The sequence below is a fragment of the Antechinus flavipes genome, chromosome 1, assembly GCF_016432865.1.
Source record: "Antechinus flavipes isolate AdamAnt ecotype Samford, QLD, Australia chromosome 1, AdamAnt_v2, whole genome shotgun sequence".
NCBI lineage: Eukaryota > Metazoa > Chordata > Mammalia > Dasyuromorphia > Dasyuridae > Antechinus > Antechinus flavipes.
The window spans coordinates 678,151,265-678,176,122 of record NC_067398.1 but is presented as its reverse complement, the minus strand read 5'-3'; the positions used below and the strand labels follow the sequence as shown (position 1 = coordinate 678,176,122).

General features: G+C 41.2%; 1 protein-coding gene across 1 annotated transcript in view; it reads right to left on the bottom strand.

Annotated features, from left to right (window-relative positions):
• The window catches only part of LOC127545277 (mucin-16-like), a 112,692-nt gene extending 91,123 nt beyond the window's left edge, over positions 1-21,569 (bottom strand). Inside the window, exons 1-17 of the mRNA XM_051972449.1 lie at positions 21,452-21,569; positions 20,225-20,413; positions 17,405-19,840; positions 16,851-16,964; positions 11,997-12,635; positions 8,844-8,968; positions 8,688-8,755; positions 7,601-7,773; positions 6,931-6,966; positions 6,497-6,553; positions 5,238-5,359; positions 5,068-5,135; positions 3,154-3,326; positions 2,371-2,403; positions 2,038-2,103; positions 360-481; positions 180-247 (exon numbers count right to left, since the gene is read on the bottom strand). Coding sequence (XP_051828409.1) covers positions 180-247; positions 360-481; positions 2,038-2,103; positions 2,371-2,403; positions 3,154-3,326; positions 5,068-5,135; positions 5,238-5,359; positions 6,497-6,553; positions 6,931-6,966; positions 7,601-7,773; positions 8,688-8,755; positions 8,844-8,968; positions 11,997-12,635; positions 16,851-16,964; positions 17,405-19,840; positions 20,225-20,333 — 4,409 coding nt within the window. The 5' untranslated portion in view covers positions 20,334-20,413; positions 21,452-21,569. The remainder of the gene's footprint in view (positions 1-179; positions 248-359; positions 482-2,037; positions 2,104-2,370; positions 2,404-3,153; positions 3,327-5,067; positions 5,136-5,237; positions 5,360-6,496; positions 6,554-6,930; positions 6,967-7,600; positions 7,774-8,687; positions 8,756-8,843; positions 8,969-11,996; positions 12,636-16,850; positions 16,965-17,404; positions 19,841-20,224; positions 20,414-21,451) is intronic.
• Between the last annotated feature and the right edge of the window lie 3,289 nt (positions 21,570-24,858).

The window sequence follows — 24,858 nt, the reverse complement described above, 5'->3', positions numbered from 1 at the left end:
GGCATTTCTTATATCTACTTGCAGAGAGCATCAGAGACTCCCTGGCTTGGGGGATCAAGGAAGAGCTACTGGGGAAAGGGGAAGGTAGGTAGGAGGAAAGGGGGAAGGAAAAGGTGGGACTTCCTTTGACTTAGCTAAGCAAGCTGGGCCCTTTCCTCTACCCCCAACCAGGCTCTCACCTCAGCAAGGTCAGCCTGCATCCGGAATAGCCCAAGCCAAGGCTAGTCTTCTTAAACACAAGGCCGAGCTGGAAAAGAGAGGCAAGGCAGAGTGAGCACCACCTGGGGCTGGAGCCCCTGGAAAATGAAGGGAAAATAAAAAGGTCTGTTGAACAGGAGAGGGAAGGTAGGGAGCCTCACCAGGCGCTGCAGGATCCTCTCGGTAAAGTTGAATTTGCTGGAGCCCTTCTGTTCCATGTCTTCCGTGTAGAACAAGTTAGTGATGGTGAAGTTCAAGGTAAACAGCTCCAGGAGAGTTTCATCTACAAAAATCCCACCCATTCAAAGCTTAGTCTCCGGCACAGTGTCTCTCACTACACTATCATCAGCAATCAGGGGTCCAATTATCTCTATCAAATATACACACCCTTGGCTTCTCTCTCTTGAGCTCCAATGCCATGTCACCAATTGCCCAATGGACATTTTGAACTGGACACCCTGAACAAGATTCATTAACTTTCCCAAAAAAATCTCCCTTAATGCTAAAGTAACCACCTGTCCTCACAATCTTCTAGGCTCACAATCCAAGGTATCATCCTTGACTCCTCATTCTCCCAAACATCTAGTAAGTTGACAAGTGATATCTGACCAACATCTATTGCATCTGTCCTTTTTATCTCCATTGACAAAGTTACTACTCTGGTTCAAGCCCTCATCACATCTTACCCAGACAATAACTTCCTAATTGGTCCATCAGTCAGCTAGCATTTTTTAAGAACCTACTATGTTGCCATATACTGTGCCAAGTGTTGAAGCTACAAAAAGAGGTAAAAAAAAAATTCTCTGCTCTTTTCATACTCTCCTCAGGCAGGGGGACAAATTATAAATAACTATAGCCCATGCCTGACACACAGCATAGCAACTACTATATAAATGCTAGCTATTGTTATTATTATTATTATTATTGTGACAAGGTAAGCACAATGGATGGAGCACTGGGCCTAAAGTCAAGGAGATTTATCTTCCTGAGTTCAAATCAGATTTCAGACACTCACTAGTTCTGTATTACTCTGGACAATTCACTTAACTCCGGTTACCTTAGTTTCCTTATCTGTAAAATGAGCTGGAGAAGGCAATGCTAAACTACTATATTACCTTTGTTAAGAAAATCCCAAGCAGGGCTATGGGAGTTGGACACAACCAAAGTAACTTTACAACAGAGGTATCTGTATGGCCATAGAGAAAGAACTTTCCTTGTCCAAAACAGAAACAAATATTCTGCCTACGCAAACTCTGTTCTCTACTCAGAATCAGCTGAAGCCTCCAATTTTGGACTTGCCCATCATATTGACCAGTAGGAAGTGTGAGATCATATTCCAACCAGCCACCAGAGGGATCATCAGAAGGTGAAGTGGGAAAGTCTTCCAAGCATTGTGGAAGGTGGGGCAAAGGCACCGAGGGGGATAAAATGTCAGTTTTGGGGAGCCCAGGTAGGATGATCAAGCTGAAACATATTCTGATCCAGTAGAAATGTGCAAGAGACAGGACATTTCTCCACATAGTGGAAAGCAGAATGCCCAGAGGTGGTTCATAGACTCCAAACATTCAGCATCCTTTTCTTTTTTTTGAAGCAATTGAGGTTAAATGACTTGCCTAGCCCCATACCCCTAGTAAGTGTCTGAGGTCAAATTTGAACGGAGGTTCTCCTAATTCCAAGGCCTGTGGTCTACTCATTGAGTCACCCACCTGCCCCCCCTTGTCTTCCTGATACACTAGTGGGTAGATCTCTCTCATCCCTTTCTTGTCTCTGTGCCTCCAGAGCCCTCTCCTTAAGGAAATCAAAATTTCAAGAAAAGGAAGTAGAGATAATGGTTCCTACCTGTGGGTTTGGAGAATGACGATGGAGCAAGAGATGTGACTGGGGAGAATGTGGTTATTGAAGGAACTGGGGACAAAATCATTATGAATGAAAACCATCAATCATCATTGGAAAATAAAGGGAAAATTACAAGGGTCTCTGGGATACTGTAGAAATCTCTTTTGTTAAGTGGCCAGTCCCTTATTCTGATTCTCAGTTCTGAGCTAAAGGGATTGGGGGAAGGAGAAACTCTTCCCTTGGCCCACTTTCACTCCTTTGTCCTTTCTTCCCTCCTCCCAAAGTACAGTTTCCTGTGGTCCCAGAAACAGGGAGAATCAAGTACTGAATACTTACTGCTTGTGGTTGGAGTCTGTTTATTATTATAACCTGTAGATGGGAGAACAAGAAAAAGAAAGAAAAAAGAGGAAAACAGGAGAGGAGGAGAAGAGGGAGGGGAAAGGATAGGGGGAAGAGGAGAGGAAAGGGTGAGAAAAGGACAGCAGAAGAGAGGAGAGAAAAGGAAGAGGAGGAAGGGAGAGAAGGGGAAGGGAAAAGAGAAGAGAGAAGGAGTATTAGGGGGGAAAGGAGAGAGAAGGGAAGGAATGGAAGGGAGGGTGTAAAGGGGAAAGAAAAAAAAGGGAGAAGGGAGGGAAAGGGGAGGAGGGATTAATGAGAACATTCAAAGATATATAAGGCTAGTAAAGAAGGGGATCACTAATAGTTAATAGTATAGAGTCAGCACCAAGTCTGACCCCATGGTCCCTCTTATCCTTCTTAGTCCTTCCCCATATTTCGAGTTACTGAATTGATGGGAAGATGAGAAACCAGAGAAGCAGACCTGGTCTGTAGAAGACACGGATTCTTAACCTTTTTTGTGTCATGTACTCCTTGAGCAGTCTGATAAGCCCTATGGATCCCTCCACAAATTGTCTTTCAAATGCATAAAACAAAGAAGATTACAAGAGACTCCAATTATATTGAGGTTATCAAATTATTTTTAGACAAGTTCATGAAACCCAGGTTGAGAACTCCTACTCTAGGGAAAGTGTGAATTTGGCAGGTAGACCATTTCTTGGGAAGGGAGCCAATGGGAACCAAGCCAGGGAGGAGGTGCCCATCCTAAGTGGGGCTGCCTACCATTGAGGAAGAGGCTGTCCTTGTCCAGGGTGTAAGGACCCAGCCTGGTGACGCCATGGGTCTGTTTGCTCAGTTCCCAGTAAATCTTCTCTCTGTCCAGCACGGGGTTGGTGGGACTTTCACGATGGATACACACAGCATCCACTCCAGTGGCCTCTCCGTCTTTCACGGGTCTGAGGAAAGACATATTGATGGGAAATCTGATGCTTTAGATGAGACAAAGTTAACCCAAGAAAGTATCATTCATTACTCTCTGAAAACTCCTTCCTTTCTCTAGCTCTAAAAGTATATATGCTCCATGTATTTATGCTGTTCCCTTAGAAAAGTCTGTTGAAATGTCCTAGCCTTGATTTGGAGCAAGCTAAGAGGAAAAGGATTCTTCACTTGTGGGGCAGGAGCAGGCAGCTCCAACGGTGCATGGGGCTAGTAAACAGTGGAGAGAATTAGTTTCCAAATCACTTTAAAGTTTCCATGGGGCAGTGGCTGGTATACTGCGCCTGAAATAAGGGGTACGTGTGTTGTTCTTCCATTATGGTTTAATGGGCAAAGAGTTGGACTTGGAATTAGGAGGGATGTGAATTCAAATTCATTTCAAACTCTTACTGCCCTGAGCCCTGAGCACTTAGTTATCTCTTTTTAGCCTCAGTTACCCTCCCCATCTTTAAAACAGGGATAACAAGAGTATCTGCCCTCACGAGGTGGTTGCTGAGGATCAAAGGGGACAACATGTATGGTTGTGCAAATTGTAAAGCATTATTTGGGATGTCCCCAAAGCTTTAATAGCTTAAAACCGCTCTAGGACTTTAGGTATGCCCTGCATCAATGCCAGTATTACTTTATATGGACTTCACTGCAGCCACCCAGAGGTAGGTGTTCTAAGTATTATTGTCCTTATTTTAGAGGAGAGGAAACAAGCTTTGAGAGGTAAAAGATTGCCCAAATAAATTTAATAGCTCTTCATTATTACAAAAGGAATTTGAAACTCCTCTGTCCGAGTGAAAAATCTTGTCAGAAAAAAGAAATAAGGTTCGAATTCCCCAAATCCCCTTGCTTCCTCCATTTATTACTTTGGCACTTCAATTCCCTCCTCTTTAAAATGAAAAGGTTGATCTATACCACCAGTGGTTCTCAAAGTGTGGTCCACAGAATCCTGTAGGTCTCTCAAACCCTTTCAGGAGGTCTATAAACTCAAAATCAGTTTTGATTTTTAACATAGTAAATATTATAAATATAACCCATATAAACAAAAAAATTGGGGACATATACTTGATAATTTTTAATAGTACAAAGATACTGGGAACAAAAGTTTGAAAAGTATTGCACTGGCGTTCCCCTCCAGCTCTGGTCTACACTGCTGATCCCTAGAATAGCTATGAGATAAGGACCAAATTGTTGTTCAGTCATTCCGGTTATGTCTGACTCTTCATGGCTCTGTGGACTTCTGTCTGTGGGGATTTTCTTGGAGTGGCAAATAGAGGTTAAGTGATAGCTAGGAAGTTTCTGAGGCTAGATTTGAACTCAATTCTTCCTGGTTCCTAAATGGCACAGTGACAAGCCTGGAGTCAGGAGAACTCATCTTCATGGATTCAGATCCAGCCTTAAACACTTACTAGCTATGTGCTGTTGGGCAAGTCACTTAACTCTGCCTTAGTTTCCTCATCTATAAAATTGAAGGTGATAACAGCATGTATCAGATTGTTGTGAGGATCAAATGAGATCATGCTTTGTAAAAGCACTTAGCACAGTGCCTGGCATATAGTAGGTGCCATATGAATGTTTATTCTCTTTGCCTTCCTTTCCAAGATGGGAATGGATGTATTCCATTCAGCTTGGGAGATAAGGAGGAAGGAGATAGCGGGGCCAACTCAGGCAGACCCAATCTGATCCTGGTCCAGTCTTTCCCAGGGTTCTCACCTCAGTGAGGTCAACTTGCACCCAGAATAACTAGAGGCAAGGCTGCTGTTCTTGAACAAGGCTCTGAGCTGGAAAAGAAAGAAGGGAGGAAGGGTGTGAGTCAACAAATGCACAGGACAGAGTTGGGACTCCCAGCCCTGAGGGGTAGAACATGGTATAGGAGGACTCACTAGGCGCTGTAGGACTTTCTCCGTGGAATTGAATTTCTCAGAGTCTGGATGTCCCATATCTTCTGTGTACAGCAGGTTGGTTATGGTAAAGTTCATGGTAAAAGGTTCTAGGTTGGGTCCCCCTAGAGGAGGGACAAAAATGCTCAATTTGATCTTTGGGGCACACATGAAGACAGGAGCATCACTATGGGGTGGGAAAGCAGATCTTGGAAACCTGTGTTGGGTTTTATTCCCATTTTATAAATGAGTAAATTGAGGCTCACAGAGACAAACTAACTGAAGTTCCTTGTCCAAGAGCAGATCCTTTTGGTCTGTCTTCATTCCTAACTATAGCCAGGGTCTCTGACCTTAGTGGTTTTGACCAAAGAGGCAGTTAATTGGCACAGTCCCTAGAGTGCTCAGCCTGGAGTCAGAAAAACCTGAATTCAAATCTGACCTGGGATATTTACTAGCTGTGTGGCTCTGCCAAGGCACTTTTCCATTACCAGCTTCTGTTATCTCATCTGTAAAATGGTGCTAATAATAGCACCACCTCCCAGAGTTGTGAGGATCAAATGAAATAATTGTAAACTCTTATAGCACAGTGCCCAGCACATAGGAGGCACCCTATAAATGCTCATTCCCTTCTACTTCCCTTCTCCACGGGCAAGAAGATGTAAAGGAGAGTATTGGAAGCCAAATTTTCCTGAATGCACCCAGATTATCTAGATGATGAATCAATCAATACCAGGCTAAGTACTGAAGAGGTAAATAAATACATTTTCTTTCCTCAGAGAATGTACAGAAGGGACCTCTCTCAGCTAGAGAGAGCCCTTGTGATTATGTGGATCTGAATCTCAGCTCTGCCATTTACTCTCTTCCTGGGAAAAATACTAACTCTCAAATCAGAGGTCCCAGGTTCAAATCTCACCTTCAATGCTTTCTACCTATGTGATCTGGGCACATGGCTTAACTTTTATGGATCTCCATTTCTTCATATATAAAATGAAGGGGCTGAGCTAGGCAGCTCCCTCAGTATCCCTTCCAGCTCCAGATCTAGGATCCAATCACCCTGAGCCAATCATTTTACATCTCTGAGCCTCACTTAAGATATCTGTAAATGAATGACTACACTTAGAGCTGGACTTCTAAGGTTGCTTCTAGCTTTAAATATATGATTTAATGAAGGATTTTTGCCTTGCAAACCTCACTCCTCACTCTGCAACTCTGGCTCTCAAGGCTGTGCTCAAAAGGAATCGGAGACACAGAAGGGTCCTTACCTGTGATGCTAGGGGAAGGTGTTGCAGTCAGAGATGGTATTAGAGAAAATGTGGGAACTGAAATAAAAAGAACAAACTGTGGATGAAAACATCAATGCATGAATACCGCAGGGAAGGGTATAGCCTATGGGATTGGGGTGAGGTAGAGGGCATCCTGCTTGGATCAGTCACAGAATCATGTAATGGGGAGGGTAGATCTCTCCATCTAGAACTCCAGATGCTGTTCATTTTTGCATCCTTCACCCTCCCTCCAGAGCAGCCTTGCATAGAGGAGGGGTTCAAGTAAATTGAGATGGAGAGATGGCTTTTCCTGGTGTCTTCCTTACTCTTCCATTCCCTCCAGGGAGCAAAGGAAGAAGGAAGGGGGCAACAAGCCATTCCTTCTGTAATATCTGTGAGACATGAATGGGGGAATTGGGACCTAGGATGCTTACTGCTTGTGGCAGAGACTGATATCCGAGCATTGTAACCTGTGAGGAGAGAGATGGGATTTTAGTTTAAAAAAAATAAAAGTAAGAGATGTAGTGAAAAAAGGAGAACAGAGGCAAAGGGACTAGATAATGAGCATGCTAGAACACTGGAATTCTTGCCAATCTAAGTGGGAAGCTTTCATTGGATGGTTTCCCAGCCAGGGGACCTACAGAAGAGCAGCTTCCAAGATCTTCCCTTCTTGGTTTTAAAAATAAACCTTAATTATCCCTTTTTCTCCTCTACCACTATCATTTCTTGATTTAAGCTCAACCACTCCACCCCTGAAATCAAACCTTCTCTTGTAATAAAAAAAAAGCAGTTCAAGCAACACTTCCAATAATACTATGACCACATCTGATAATGTATATAACATTCTGCCTTCACAATCCCCCCAGCTCTCTGCCAAGAAGAATCCCTTCCCATCTCCACTTCTCACTTCATCTCTAACATATTATAAGGGATGAGAAAACCAGACACAAAAACCCCTCTCAAGAAGAAAAAAATTGAGAGGTCAGAAGGGCTCAAGTCTGGGACAGCATCTCTCTCTCCATAACCAGTAAAAGAAATGAACTTAAGAGACCATTTTCTCAAAAGGGCAAAAAGACAGGTGAATTTCTGTAACTGGCTTCTCACCATTGAGGTAGAGACTGTCCTTATCAAGGAAGTAGGGGCCCAGCCTGGTGACTCCATGGGTCTGGTTGCTCAGCTCCCAGTAAAGTTTCTTTCGGTCAAAGGTAGAGTTGTTGGGATCTTGCCATCGAGCACACACAAAATTCATTCCAGTTGCTAATCCATCATTCATAGGCCTGGGAAAGGATATGTTGATTTTTGATACTGAAGATACCAAGAAGGACATTGAGAAAGCTCAAATTCATTAATCACTAGGTCCATTGGAACTGAGCAGAGCAACTATAATATTGACTACCACTGGAAAATACTAACTTCCCATTAAAAACTTTTCTTTTTCTAAATCATAATCTTTGAAACATGAGATTATTGTTCTAAAACAGTAATGACTGATGTCATCTCTCCTTTTTAATAAGTCTTAATGGTTCCCTATTTACTGCCTCTAGGGTAAAATACAAATTCCTCCACCAATGGAACCTCTACACAATATAGCCCCAAATCATCTTTCACATTACCCTTAAAAAACAATACATTCTAGCTGAATTAGCTTATTTCCTGTGACATCTCATCTTTCAATCTCCTTGGCTTAAGGTATGGGACCATTCCCCATACTTCAAATGTTCTCCTTTCTTATTCCCACTTCATGGAATCCCTAATTCCCTTCAAAATTCAATGCAAATGCTACCTCCCTGAATGAAGATTTTTCTTACTTCCTTTGATTGCTATTTCATTCCCTTCTCCCTTTGAAATTACTTTTTTGTTTTTGGTTCCTTATCTGTATGTGTTTTTTTTCCTGCCCAGTCCCTGTAGAACATAAAATCTTTTGTTTCATTTTTGTCTTTGTAATTTCAAGAATGTAGCAGAGTGTCTGACAATCAGTAGCCATTTCATAATTGCTAGTTGACTTGAACTGAATTGGGGAGGATAGGTATAAAACTAACTGGGTTCTTGAAAATGAAGAAAATGGCACACACACACACACAAAAAAAAAAAAAAGATGGTGGAGACACCTTTAAGTCTGAGGTGTATATCTGGGAGCCCAAGGCAGGAAACTCCAATGCCCCCAACTCACCCTTTCAGGGAAGTGTCTTACCTCATCATAATCAGGCCGCACCCAGAATAGAATGACCCAAGGCTGCCATTCCTGAACAAGGAATCAAGCTGGCAAAGGAAGAAGAGTGTGAACAAGTGTGTGATGGGGTTGAAAACAAGAGAACTAAGAAGTGGGGCAATGGGCAAACAACCTCACCAGTTGCTGCAGGACTTTCTCTGTAGCGTTAAACTTGCTGGAGCCTGGATATCCCATGTCTGCTGTGTAGTACAGATTGGTAATGGTGAAGTTGAGGGTGAAAGACTCCAGTCTTTTTGCAGTCACTGTAAAATAAAAAATAGCAGTCTTTTAATTTTTTTCTTTTATATTTGAACTTTTTCCCATCCTTTTTTATTTTGTTTTCAGTTCCAAATCCTCTCCCTCACTTCACTCTTTTCCCCCATCCGCTGAAAAGACAATAAATAAAACACACATGGTACATATGAAGTTATATGAGTACATATATGTTAAATGTGTTGATGATTATTAAGTTCATAGTAAGTAGAAATGTATTTTGTCAAAATACATTTCTTACTATGAACTTAATAATCATCAACACATATCTACTCATCTATCTATACTCTCATCAATCTAACTATATCAGTCTATACATCGAATTAGCTATTTATCCATCCATTCATCCACCTAAATATCAGCTCATATTTATCTATCTTTATCAACCACCTACACATCTATCCATCTACCTATCTATCTACCTACCTATCTAGCTATCATATCTATCTATTTACTTATATCCATCAATCTATATTTACCTATCAATTTAAATCTGTCCATCCATCCACCCACTGATCTACCTACTTTCATCCATTTACCTACCTATATCTAATCTATTCATCTATCAACATATATGTGCATAGTTATGTATGCATATATGTATATAGCCATATATATGTATAAACTCTATCTGTCCCATCTATCTATTCATCTCTTTATTTATCTGCAAAAAGTGTTGTTGTAGGGAGGACAAAGAACTCATCTTTGGGTCAGGGAGCCACCTAGTGCCTAGTGTCCCTTTGGCAAGCTTTCTAAAGCCTTCTCAAGGGCCTCTAAGACTATAAGCAGAAAAGGTACTGATGTGCTGGTAGAGAGAGCTTCCTTATTCAGGAGTTCTCAGAGTTGATGATAACTTCCAAGATGTAATCCATAATCTTCTATTTGTTTATAAAAGTCTCCCCTCTCCCATAGCCTCTTACTCTTCCAGTTTTCTTACACATTATTCATCTTCAAATACTCTATAATGACAATGACTTCCTTGCTATTCCTCAAATAAAAAACTCTTCCACCTCTTAGCTCTGTACATCTTCACTGATTGATCCCACATCTGAAATTCTGTCCTTCCTTATTTGCATTTTTGGGGTCTTTGACCTTCTTTAAATCCCAGTAAACCCCGCCTTCCACAGGAATTTTTTTCCTATCTCCCTTAATGCTAGTGTCATCTTCCCCTCTATTGATTAATTCTGTACACAGCTTATTTATATCTAATTATTAGTTTTTTGTCTCCTCTATTAGATTGTGAGTTTACCAAGGGCAGGGGCTATTTTTACTTGTTTTTTTTATCACTGGTGTTTAGCATTATGTCTGGCAGACTAGATACTTAATAAATGCTTATTGATAGACTAACCAATACCAGCACACCAGACATAGAAGATATGTAAACTATATACTCATATATAGATATATGGCATCCCCACAATTTTAGTACAGTTTTAGGATACCCTCAATCCTCTACTTCCCCTCTGTCTCTAAACACACACACACACACATACAATGTCCCAAAAGTAGTCTTGGTATAATTTACTTTAAAACTAAATTAAGATTTTTAGGACTAGTAGACAAAAAATTCTATTTTTTGTTCCCTTCTAAATCTTTTTTGTTTTTAAAATCAATTTGTGACCTTGACATTCTAGCAAGAAGTGGGAGGTATATTTCCCAATTAGTCTTTCTTCAATAGTGCATATCTAACTTGTACAGTAAAAATAAGACCTTTGATTGTTCCCATTACAATCTCAATAAGGATGCTTTTTTCTCTGTTTGCCAATTAAAAAGGATATCTTGAGCAAGCAGGTATTTATTTTCCAAGAAGAGCCTAGATTTTGGACTGGGAAGAACCTTAAAAACCACCACTCCAGCACCCTCATTTGATCTAAGACCCAGAGAGAGAAGGGCTCTTGCCCAAAGTCAGAGAGGTTAACAGAGCTAGATTTGAATTCAAGTCCCCTGATTCTAATCCACTGCTCTTATACTATGTGCACCTCTTCCAATTCTGACATTGCATACTGCTTTGCAATTCATTTCAGGCCCATCCTTTAGCCAAAAATTTCATCTACATAGAACCTTCTTTCCCTGCACTATCTCTGATTAAAGGATGTTCAACATGGTCCAAAAAGAATTTTAAACAAAGTTAGAAGAATTAGGTGAGATGCCTGACTCTAATACTTTCTGTTTAACTTCAGATGGGTCTCTTAATTATTCAGTGCTGGGTAAGTTCCAGATAATTAGCTGGTCTGGGCAGTAAGGGGATACAGTGGGTAGAATTTTGTGCCTGAATTCAAATCCAACTTCAGACATGCTGGCTGTATGATCTTGGGTAAGTCACTTAATCCCTGTCTGCCTCAGTTTCCTTATCTATAAAACTGGGATAATAACAACACCTATCTCCTAGAGTTTTTGTAAGATTTAAAACAAGAGAATAATTGCAAAATGCTTAGCAAAATGCCTTGCACATAACAGGCAGCATATGTGTTTAGTTAGCTATTATTGATCTGCCCAATAGAGATATAAATGGATTGACAAGAACTCTGGGCCTGAACATGCCTTCAACTCTATCAAAAAAAGTACCTAAAGTTATGTCCATAACTTCTAAAAGGATTATTACTCCAACCCCCAATGACTTATCCACCATCTCCCTAAGCTCCATACTTATTCATCTGATTCTGTGTTTTTCCTGATCCAGTGTTCATTACTTCCAAATGGATTATTACTCAACCCCCCAAACAATGACTTATCCATTGTTTTCCCAAGTTCTATGCTTATTCGTCTGACTTTCCTAATCCCAACTCTCTGGATATGTAGAAAGTTAGCAGGACTAGAATTTGAACCTAGCTCCTCTAAATTCAAATACTGTCCTTTTACTATTGCACCACAAATTCTTTACAAGTCATGAGGGAACAGTGAGTACTGAGCATGTCACACTTAAAAGACTACAGCTATGATGACTGCTTCCTCCCTGTAGTCTCCTAGAATAAAACCCAAGTTCTCAGGAAGAGATAATGAATAAAAACCTGTTCTTACCAGTTTCAGGAATTATGGCCATGGTGGTGGTCCAGGTTGACATCTCGGGAGTGGTGATGAGAGAGGGAATTGAGCTGGTTGGCAATTCCCTTGTAGACAGAACCACAGTCTCAGATCCTCTGCTGATGTCCATTGCAGCTGTGGACTCAATCAGGGAAACCTCTTTCCTTGTAGTTACCAAGGCTATGGTCTCTGAAGCCAGGGTCTCCAATGAGGCAGTTGAGCTTGTCTCTTCTCTACTGCGGCCAGAAGGAGTTGTGTCCAAAGAGCTTGTGGACCATGCTGGTGGCATATTGGTCCAGGCGAAAGGCTTGGTTAGTGCTGTGGATGAAGAGACAGTTATGGGGCTCCCTTCTTCTGTCGTGGTCCCAGGTTGGGTGGAGACCTCCGTAATGATAGTTTCAGATGCACTTATCACCACTCCAGGCCAAGAAGTTGATGCTACCATGGTTTCTGGTAAGCCAGAAGAAGCAGGCAGAGTAGTTTTTATTAAGTCCACATTACCATGGGCAGTGGTTTGGGTTGTTGTTACCAGAACCGAATGTGTTCCTACTGCAGGACTAAAAGTGGTAGCAATCATGGTCCCTGGCTGTTCAGCTGTTATTATTTTTCCTTTGTTTTCTTCACTGGACCCTGTAACTAGAAGAGTGGATGGTGAAGTTAAAGCATAATTTGGACTATGATTCATTTCCCATTAATCTGGCAATGAAAGACTTTGTCTTTGCCTCTTATATCTTAGGAATTAGGAAGGGATGGTTCTCATTTACTGTTAACAGATATCCTTCCAAGCATGAAATTTGTTTACTTGTGACTTCCCTTCCAAATTATAACCTGCCCTTTTATCCTTTTTTTTGTTGTTGTTGTTAAGGCAATTGGGGTTAAGTGACTTGCCCAGGGTCACACAGCTTGGAAGTATTAAGTATATCAGGCCAGATTTGAACTCTGGTCCTCCTGACTTCAGGGCTGATACTCTCTATCCATTGTGCCACCTAGCTGCCCCACCTCTTTTATCCCTTTTAAATTATCTGTCCTCTTTTTCTATTCCACCTGTTTCCCTGCTGAGTTTAATGCTCTTCCACATTTTTACTTTGTGTGTAGGGTTACAGGATAGAGATATATACACTCAATCCTCCTTTTTTTGGTTTAAGTAAAAGTGAGGTTCATATGATGTCTGCTTCCATATTTGTATGCCTTTCTTCTTAGAACATTCCAAGTAAGAGAACTAATAAGTCCTTTTTGCTTCTTCCTTATTTCATTACCAACACATTCCTTTTCCTCTTCTTTTTCTCTTGTAACAAGCAATTGAAAGGGGCTAAACAAATATAAAATGATTACATTCTCATGGGATGGAAAAGAACCCTTCAGAACCCTAATTTCTCATGGTTCAAAGAAGAAGTTAAATACAAATATATGCAAGATAAATACAAGATAACTGGCTATAGCATTCAAAGCCCTACCCAATCCGATTCAATTTAACAAGCATTTATTAAGTATCTACTTTTTGTGCAAGATATAGTGCTAAATGCCAGAAGGCCTAGATCTAACCAACTTTAATTTATATGACTATCATATAGACTCTGCCAATTGGATTTCCCCTCAACTTTCACGCCTATTCAGAGTTTTCCTCTGTCTGTGCCTTTGTTCATATTATTTCCTCTATATGGAATGTCTCTCTTCTATCTCCAACCTCCACACTCCAATGCAATATGATTAAATCCAACCATTTCAAAGCTCAATTGTAGTGACACTTTCTCTGGGAAGTCATTTCTGATTTTTCTCAACAATTTTCTATTGTCTCTAGGAATTAAAATTAAAAGTGATTTCTATCGAACATTCAAAGAGTAGTCAATCCCAATATTACATAAGTTATTTTCAAAAATAGGAAAGGATTATTATTATTATGTAGTCTTTATAATTATTATTATGTAGTCTTTATGCCAAAACCAGGGAAAGACAAAGCAGAGAAAGAAGACTATAGACCTCTGTCCCTAATGAATATGGATGCAATTACATACAAGAAATTGCAGGAACATATTTAAAAGATTATACATTGTCACTGGCTTGTGTTTATGCCAAGAATAGATGGATGGTTTAATATTAGGACAATTATAAATAAAATACACCATATTAATTTTTAAATGAAATCACATGGTTATAATAATATATGGAGAAAACACTTGACAAATAATAGAAAAAGAACACAAAAAGTGGAAGAAAATGTGAAATATTTCACCAGAAAAACAATTGGCCTGGAAATAGATTGAGGAGAGAAAATTTGTGAATTCTTGGACTACTTGAAATCCATGATCAAAGAGTCTAGACATCATGTTTCAAGAAATTTTAGACCAATAGCTGACACTATATAGTTGTTAGCTAAATAAGACAGGAAATAACCTTTCTGTAACTATATATAGAAGCCTTCTTGATCAAGGCATAGGCAGGATCACAGAACATAAGCTAGACAATTCTGATTGCATAAAATTGTAAACAATTTACACAAACAATAATATAGCTGAAATTAGAAGGGAAACAGTTAATTAGGAAAATCTGTGAAGCAAGTTTCTCTGATCAAACTTCTGATGTCTAAGAGATATAGGAAACTGACTGAAATATATAAGAATGAGAGCCACTTCCCCAATAGCTAAATTGTCGGAGTATATGAACACACAGTTCTCAAAAGAAGAAAATCTATCAACAATCATTTGAAAAATGCTCCAAACCATTGAGAAAAAAGAAAAAGGCAAAGTAAGAAAAATCTGAGTTTCTAGCTCACATTTCTAAGATTGGCAAAGATGATCAAAAAGGATGATGACAGTTGTTGAAGTGGTACAGGAAAATGGGGAAACTAATGCAGTGTTTGTAAGAATTTCAAAATGGTCTAGTCATTCAGGAAAGCAAATTGGAACAACACTAAAAAATTACTAAATTGTGTATACCTTTTAATCTAGCAATATACCCACCTCAAAATATAAAAGAGGGCAAAAAACATATCTACATAAAAATATTCATAGGAAAGAACTGGCAACTAAAATGGTGCCCAGTAATAAAGGGATGTCAGGACAAATTATTATATATGAATATAATGTTTAATTAGAAGCTCTTGACAAGCATATATTATAAAGGGGATTTTTTTTGCTCATTTCTCTTGAACTAGATGGCCGCCCCAAGGTCTTTTCAAACTAACTTTTTTTTGATTATGTAATTCTGTGAAAAGAAAAGCCAGTTTGTGTCTGAAGCCTGGAAGATGAGTGTTACCTTCCCCCACAGGTAGACTCAAATAGTAGTGCATAGTTATATGGAAAATGTCCAGAGTAGGCTTGCAAAAAGACCAATTTCAAGTAAAGGAGAAATTAGCCTTAAAACAGCCTATTGTGTTTATAGCATACTTGGATAAATAATGAAGAGATAGGACAAAACCTTCCAGAATTAGAGTACTAGAAACAAAGCACAGCTTATAAGATGTGTGTAAGGTTGAAAGGTATGTTTTTGAGGTCATTATAATAAGAAGAGTTTCATAGACTCTTAACAGAGTTACTTCTTAAGAGACATTCCAATTTCCCCCAACTCACTTTTTTTTCTAATACCATACAGGATTCACTTTTTCCTTGACATATATTTTCAACAATTAAAGAACCATGGCAGATATTATGTATCTCTCTGATGTTCTGTGGTATCCATATGATTTAATAGATATTTTTCCTGCCCCTCTCCCTGAGGACTCATTCTTTTCCAAAGTTCACCTTCTGGGTCAAGGAGATCATCTGAGCCTCTAAGTAGCTTGTGGAGAAGAAATTTGCTTATCCTATTACGTGTCCCTGTCTCAGATGTCAGGAGAACACCAACTAAACATTGAACTCTTTTTAAAAGCCCATTTCTTATTGGATTAGGGTTGGCACAAACAAGGCAATTTATTAATGAAGTTGATTTGTATTCAAAATAATTAATCAGCTCAATTGCTTTTGGAAAAAACATGTTCATAGGCTATCCTTGGACCACTCCCCTATTTCCTCACTATATATGGAATTTTCCATTCCATCTAGAAATTCTTCTTGTTTGCTAACTGTGGTCGAAGAGGTGGTAAATCAAACAGACTGGGTAGAACAGGAAGTCTCCTCCAATTCTCAAAAACATCTGAGCTATTTTAAAATTTGAGCAGAATAAATAGCACTGGCTCTAGAGCAGTCTAAAGCATGACCCAGTAGTCTTACCAAGTGTTTGCAGTAAAGAGGGGTCAAACCACAAGAGAATCCTTTCCCAAAATTATGAACATCCACCCACGAACTGTTTTTGCCAGAAGACCATGGTATTCTAGTTGTATCCCTTTCCTTTCCCTCTCCCAAACCCTTTCTGGAAGTGTCAACCCAAGCCCCAAGGTAAGGTAGTCAGTATACTCTTCTCGGTTGGCTCCAGTGTGAATGACTAGTGGACCCTCATACTATCTGACTGTCTTTGCCTCCTGCTGCCTTTGCAAGTTTCCAATTAAGCTATGTGAATTTTCCTTAAATGTGCCCAATACATGACCTATTGATTTCAGCACTGAATGTTCCCTATACTTCTTTCTCTTCCGAGATCCTTCAAATCTTAACTGTGAATTCCAAAGAGATAGAAACAAGGTCCCAGAAATGTTGAACAATAAGGGAGAGACAAAGAAATTAGTGTTCTGAATATAGAAATATGTTTAAAAGAATTGTACACATTTAACCTATATTGGATTGCGTGAGGAGAGAGAGGGGAGAAAAGGGAGGAGAAAAATTTGGAATCAAAATTTTGCAAAGATAAATGTTGAAAACGATCTTTGCATGTATTTGGAAAAATAAAATACTATTTTAAAAAAGAAATCAGTCTTCTACTTACCTGGGGAGCTAACAGTGGACACAGTCGTCAGGGGTCCACTTGTTAGTATTTCAGTGTCTCCTGGTGCTTCATGGTCTGGAACATGGGAAATGGGAACCACACCATCATCACTATCTGCAGGAAAGAATGATGGGAGGGCCTAAGGCTCAGTCATACTTACGGGGCATGTTGTCCCTTTATGTACTTAACTTCAAAATCCAAAATGAGTGCATATCCTCATACTGGCTCCAGGAAAATCCCCCTCCAAAGGCTTTCCTCACCACTAGATAATATACCATAGAAGTGAAACCCCAATAGTGAATCGTCCCAAAATGAAGATTGACTGAAGCACAAAGGCCACTAGGCCTGTAGATGGAAGGAGGAAGCAAAAGGAACTCTATAGATTTTCCTGAATTCCAAAAACTAAAGTATCCTCTGAGAGGATAAGGCCAAGGGAAGGGCACTCCTGCTTTTCTGCCCACAGTTCTCACCTCCCTGAGTAGACCCCAACCCATATCTTCCAGGGCCACATCAAAGTCACCTAAATGGGGAGTGTTACTTAGAAGTCTGCTTACTTGTGAACAAGGTGGAGCTAGCTGGTACAGGGGCAGACACAGACGCTGTCCCCGCCCTGGTACTGCTGCCCTCTGAGGCTGTGGATGCTTGGGTGGGAGATGTTGATGTCCAGACTACCTCTGTTCTGGCTGGAGGTGAGCTGACATCTAAAGTTGATGTTTCCATAGAGATCTTCTCAGGTACAGTCTTTAAGCTGGTTGCCCTTGGGACCTCTGAAGAGAGAGTAGAACTGGAGGGGATTGTGCTTTTCCAGCTTGTTGGAATGGTGAAAACAGGAGAAAGGTTTGGGCTTTGACTTGGAGACTCAGGGGCTTGACTGTGGGTCCATTCTCTTGTGGATGGAATCAGGGAGGATCCCCCCAAGGTGGTGTCAGCCAGACTGGGGGAACTGGTTGTGACCTGTGCTGAGGGACTGACTGCCCAGGAAACTGATTTTGACATGGTTTCCATATCTATTTTGGAAGTAATGATCTTTGATACTGGGACAATCAAAGTCACAGCAGAGCTGGTCCGGACTGCTGGAGCAGTGCTGGCTTCCAGAGTGGATGTACTTAAACTCTCAGAAGACCTTTGGGTGCCTATCTCTGGTGCTGATACAGTGACTTCAGGTAGCTTTGTGGGAACAGAGGCATCGGAGCCTCCCAGTGATTTCTCAGTTGACAGAGTGGACAGTGCTTCATCACTGCTTGTTACCCTCTTAGGACTAGTGATATGTGTCCTGGGGCTTTCTGAGGAGGGGGACGAGGTGAGGGAAGTCCTGTTGGCTTCTGTGCCTAAGGTGGTGCCCATGGAAACCTGGATATCCTCTCGTCCTAGGTTTGGAATAGAAGCTATTGTGGTTCCTGCTCCAGAGACCTCACTTGTAGTAGGAGACAATGGGGAGCCCGTGTCACTCCCCTGTGGAACTTTGGTGATGATTAACGGACTTTGAGTCTCGGATAGTTCAGCTTTGGTCACAGTAGACAGGCTTGAACCTGATCCAACATCAGAGTGGGTGGTCACCAACGATTCCCTTGAGCTGGTCTCTCTGGAACTCAGAGTCTTAGAACTTGCTTGGATTTCTCCTGCGCTGGTACTAGGAGGATGGGCTGAGCTTACTTCAGCTCCCATGCTAAGCCCTGGATGAGTCATAGAGCTGTATTTGGTTGTCTTGGTTGGGATAGAACTAACCGTGTCCTCTGTAGCTAGAGTAGCCAGAGAGAGACCTGGGGTAATTTCTAAGTCTTTTTGTGGGACTCCATGAGTCATGGCTCCCAGGTGAATTGAATCAGTAGGGGTACTCAATTTGCTTTGTACACTGTCAACAGTGGTAGTTGAGGATATGGGAGATGGAGGTAAAGTGGCTGCCAGTGGGATATCACTGCTGCTCTCTGCCACTCTACTTGGAAACTCAGGAGGGAGAAAGCTGATAGAGGAAAGAGGGACTATATCTGTGACCTTGCTGTCGGGGATGGGAGTTGTGACTTCAGTCCCAGGGGCATCTGAGTTCTTGTCCTCAGCCCCTAATATGGTTACAGAAGGTGAAGGAGACCGTGTCTTTGGCTGTATGGGAGTGGTATCTGCACCAGTGATAATGAGAGCTGTGGCTTCTGTGGAGGTCAAGGGCTGCGGGGTGCCTGTGCTTGCTCTAGACAGAATCCCAGAGATGCTGGTGAGAGAAGCAGAAGGTGCTGGTGTGGATATCACCAAAGATGAAACTGTTTCTTCTTCAGGCCTGGTCTCTGAAGTACCTGGTGTGTAGGGTGGAGTGGTGTAGACAACTGGTTCTGGGCTGGGCCCTCCCACAGGACTGGATATGAGGTTAGTTGTACTCTCAGCAGTATGAAACTTCCCTGGGCTGAGTGTGCTGGTGTCTGAGGCTTCAGTGCTGCCAGGTCTGCTGGTCTCCCACACTGGAGTGCTGGTAGAAGCCAAACTACTCTCTAAATTTCCGCTGTCCGTGGTGCTGAATTCAGGCACTGGTACCACAGAGGGACCTCCAACAGAGGGAGTGCCCTCCTCAGGTGGTGTGGACCCTGTGGGCCCTGGGGTAGGAGATTTAGCTGGGTTTGTCTGGGCTCCAGATATGGCCATGCTTGTCATGCTCCCCAAATAGGATGAGGGGACAGTTCTGGAGTAGCTGCTTCCTTCAGTTAGACTGGGCAGAGAAACAGTGGCAGCTCTATCAGGCCACAGAGTTACTCCTGGGCTTGAGGAGTGCATGTGTTCTCTGTGGATGCTCCCGGGGGCATCTGTGTTCTCTGGGAAGGCGCCGGACACAGTTTGACCTTCTGTTGCTCCTTCTGTAGACACCAAGAAAGCGCTAGGGTCCCCTCCAGGAGATGTTGGAATAATACTGGGAGCAGGGGGGGGTCGAGCAGTTGAGCCTGGCTCTGTTCCTGTCTGAGCATCCCGCTTCTCCGGGGTGGTTTGGTTCACATGCATGATTTCTGTAGCTGCAAGAGTCGAGGACAGAGGCAAAGTGGGACTGATTTCAGTCCTTGTGGCTGAAACAGTGGTATAGAAAGAATCAACTGGAATGGGCCATGAAGTCAAGTAGGTGCCAGGACATTCCCTATGACCTGTTTCTGCTACAGTTGTGTCTATAGGGAATGCATAAGAAATTTCCCCACCTGAACTGGTTTTTGAGGGAGCAATGGACTCTAAGCTGATGGTGGGTTCTACTGGAGTCAGGGAGAGTGGGATATTAGCAATGCCCATGGTGCCTTCACAAGATGTGTCAGGTGGAGCTGAGGCTTCTGGGGGAGAGGGTATGGTTCTTCTATGTGTCTCAAACCTAAAGTCATCAGGGAGAAGGGAGGGATGAGTTAATACTATACCTGAAGTTGTCTCCATGGTGAGTGTCTCTGATGCAGTGCCTGAAGTGGAATCTCTTATAAGGGTGCCAGTCATGGGAGTGCTGGTGGGCTCTGACGATTCCCCTGTCATGTCAGCTAGAGCTGTGGTCCTTCCTGCCACTGTGCTCCTAGCAGAGAATCCTGTGACCAAAGTACTTGGTTGGGATATACCTAAGAATTGATAAGGACTTAGGTCATTATGACAGAGATTCACACAGATATCATCCAACCTCACTATTCAAATTCCTTGACTCCAAATTCAAACTCCTTTCTCAGTATGACCATTTCTCTGAGCAAAATTTCGAACCTCCAAGCAATGGGGATCCACTGCTGTGGAAGGAAGAGTGGCCACCTGAAAATTTCTCATAATAAGAATAGTATTGCTTAAATGAACCTGGCCTGACACCCAAATGCAAAATAGTATAAGGATTGGAGATCAGAGAGACTGCCTGATGGATACTAGTCCAGGTATCAAACTAGCAGTTTCTTTTCTTATTATTATTATAGCTTTTTTATTTACAAGATATATGCATGGGTAATTTTTCAGCATTGACAATTGCAAAACCTTTTGTTCCAATTTTTCCCCTCCTTCCCTCCTCATCCCCCCTCCCCCAGATGGCAGATAGACCAATACATGTTAAATATGTTAAAGTATATGTTAAATACAATATATGTATACATGTCCATACAGTTATTTTCAAACTAGCAGTTTCTGCTAATATAGACAATAGATTTTTTTTAATTTACCATCTCCATCTAGCTCTAGTTTTACTGGGGGCTCAGGATATTTATGACCATTTATTAATTAATATAATCCTACAACTAAAACAATACAGCTGATAGGGGCTGGAAAAAATGGCAAAATGAGCAAGGTTTTTTTTCTCATCCTCAGTTGAGGATCCACAGAAGAGTTAAATTTAGGGTTAAGTAGAATATACAGTCTATGTTACATGTGGCTAATATTCTGATCATGTAATAATAAAGATTGTGTTTTCTTTCACATGCAAAATCCCTAACAGTTTCTCCAGAGCCTCCAGAGTCTGAGAGAAAGCAATGGAAACAGCTCCATATAGTTTGATGACAAATTCTCTTCTGAGGTCTTTTTCAAATTGTGAAGAAAATTCCATCTATCATCTACAAGGGGCAAGAAAGAAGGAACTAAGAATGATGAACCCCAGAAGAGAAGGCAGAAATGAGGCTTCTGCTTACTTGTGGGACTGCTTGTAGACAAAGTCACTGGGGAGGCACTTGTCAGTGCTGCAGTGCCTCTTGCTGCTCCTTGGCCTGGGATGCGTGTAGCCGCCACCACACTAACCTCACCACCTGTAAGAATGAATGAGGGATTTAATTGGGAGGTGATTGAACAAATTGTGGTATATGATGGGTGGGGCAGTGGATAGAGCACTGAGCTTAGAATCAGGAAGATTCATCTGAATGAGCTCAAATATGACCGCAAACACAACTATGTAATCCTGGGCAAGTCAATTTATCCTCCCTGCTTCAGTTGCTCATCTGTGAAATGAGCTGGAGAGAGAAATAGCAATCACTCGTTGCCCAAAAAAATCCCAACTGTGGTCATGAAGGGTGACACATCACTGAAAAATGACTCAACGAACATCACTATTGTGCTGTTAAAAAATGATGAACACAATGGTTTCAGAAATATCTGGGAAGATTTATAAGAACTGATGCAAAGTGAAGTGAGTAGAAACAAGAGAACACTGTAGACAGGAACAGCAATATGAAATGATGATCAACTGTGAAAGATCAATAACTACTCTGATCAATGCAACCTAAGATAATTGCAAAGTACCCATGATAAAAATGTATCTACCTCCAAAGAGAGAACTGATGATCAGAGTCCGACTAAAGTACTTTTTTTGCTATTTTTATTTTTCTTGCTTTTTTGCAACATGGCTAATACAGAAATATGTGTTGCATGACTTTCAGTCATATACATGTGACATTTATATTATCATATGTTTCTTCCTCTCAATGGGCAGGGGAGGGGCTGAATTTAAAAATGAATTTTTTTTAAAAAAGGATGGATGGATCCACAGATTGATAATATGAGACTTGCGAGATACTATGAAAAATATGTCCCTATATGTACTTTTTGAAGGCCCCAAATTGTACTTTTCTGTTCCTTCTTCCTACATGCTAGTTGCAGAAAACTCCCATGACAAAGTCCTTTTTCACTATCGCAAAATCCTAACATTTGTTAGAATCACGGGAAATGTCAGCATTTCACTCCATCCCTGTCCCCCAAGAAGAGGAAAATGAGCTGGTAACAAAGGTCACTAGATTTTACTCCAAGGGAGTAAATAGCATGTCTGACCACTCAAGTGCAAAAATGGCTCAAAATAAAGGTTCAAAGAGGAAAATGCCGAAAAGGATATTCTTGTGGCCAAGTGGAGAGTGTTCTAGATCAGAAATCAGTAAGATCTGCATTCAAATACAGACTCAGACACTAGTTTGGGTGACCTTGAAAGGATCACATAATCTATGTCTGCCTCAGTTTCCTCATCTAGAAAATAGGGCTCTAAAGTAACATCTGCTTTCCTGTGAAACTAAAATCAGATAATACGTATAAAACACATTGCAAACCTTAAAATGTTAACTATATTATCATCATCTTTAACCCAGAAAAAATTCTCATTTCACTGATCCACCCATATTCCCAAGGGCCACATCAATACCCCTTAAAGTGAAGTTTAATTAGAAGTCTGCTTACTTATGATCAAGGCAGAACTAGCAGGTTCATGGACTGGATTGGGGATTGGGTATTTGAGGAAGAGTTCAGAAAGGATCCAACAAAGGTGGTAACAACCATATTGGGAAAGCTTATTTATACCTGTGGTGAGGGACTGGTTGCCTAGACAACAGACTTTGACATAGTTTCCATATTTGTATTGTTAGAAATTGTGACCTTTGACAGTGGAGAGATCAAGGTCACAGCAGGGCTGAGCCCTATTGCTGGAACAATGTTGGGCCCCAAGGTAGCTGTACTTTGCCCTTCAAAAGACCTTGGGGTATCTATCTCTGATGCTAATGCAGTGACGTTAGGCAGTTTTGTGAAAACAGAGGGGGCTGAGCTAGTCCCTATTTTCCAGTGATTTCTTGAGGTTGACAGAGTGGACAGTGCTTGGTTTGTACTTGGTACTCAGGTCCAGTGATATGTGTCCTGGGATTTTCTGAGGAAGAATATAAGATAAAGTTTCTCTGTCTTAGATAGTATCTATGGAAGTCTGGGCCTCCCCTAGTCCTGGGGGTAAGAATAAAAGCTGCAAAAACTGGATCTTGCTCCAGAAGCTTCAATTGTAGTAAGAGAAAATGAGGATTTGGTGTTACTCTCCTGTAGAATTTTATGGATCACTAGATTTTGTGTCTCAGGTAGCTCAGACAAGTTGATCAGACAGATCAAAGCAGTCAGACTTAAATCTGACCCAACATAGGCAGAGGTCACTGTGGTTACCACTGGTCACTTGGATGTAGAGCTTTTCTCTCTGAGTCTGAATCTCCTAACTTTCTGAAATCTCTCAAACTAGTATTAGGGAAAACTATATTTACAATATTAACTTCTATGACTAAGATGGCTAGGGAAAGCTCTAATTTTCTCTAAGCCTACATATGGGATACAATTAGCCATTGTCTCCTCAAGCCAGTAGAAGTGATTGATTACTCCAGGAGTACTGTGAGACTGGAGTTTTAGGGACAGGGAGTGGTCATTGGGATTTTTTTTGTGCTCTGCCACTTTGGGATTTCAGGGCTAAGAGTGACCATACAGGAAAAAGGGATAACATTTTTGCTGAGGATCAGATTTGTGGTTGCAGAATCATGGAGAGTTAAGTTTATGTCCTCAGCTTTTATAGGTAGCTCATGATGAAGTTATTCAGGAAGAATTGATGTTTCTATGGGGAAAGATACTGTTCTTCTGTCTCAAGTCTGAGTCCCTTTTTGACCTTGACCACAGAAAGATGAGAGCCCCAGGTGATTGTGCCTGTAGTGATTTCCCTAATAACTATCTCTTGCACTCTCTGAAACAGAATCTGTCACTGTGGAGCTGGTCATGGGGGTGCTGGTAGACACTTAACTTCCCTGTCACATCAGACTCACTAACTCTCTTCAGTGTTCCTGGAGAATCTTGGGGCCAGAGTAGTTGGTTGTTATGTGAGGAGGTTTGGTGAGACTTTGGCAGGGATATCCATTTTCTTTCAGCAGAATTTTTTATTTTCTAAGGATAACACTTGATCCCTAATGCTTCACTTTATCTTCCTCATGGGCACTTTATCCTTTGCATTTCCATCAACCTTGTTTAGGGACTTTAACCTGCACTCTGGCCATCTCTTCTATAGCCTCATCATGGCCCTGAAGTCCACATCAAAGACTAGTCCTGCAGGATTCCTGTTTAATTCCTATAAAGTCTGCCCTGGATTTTCACAGTACTTATCAGTAACTGCCTCTCCTGATCTATGTCATGGAATCCAAGGTTATTGCTTTACTCTTTACCCTCAACCAGGTGCATATATTTTCATCTTCCAGATATTCTCCAGATCTGGAACTATGATTAAATTTTGTCAATTCTCCTCCATTGTAGTATGTCCACATAGTCTCCT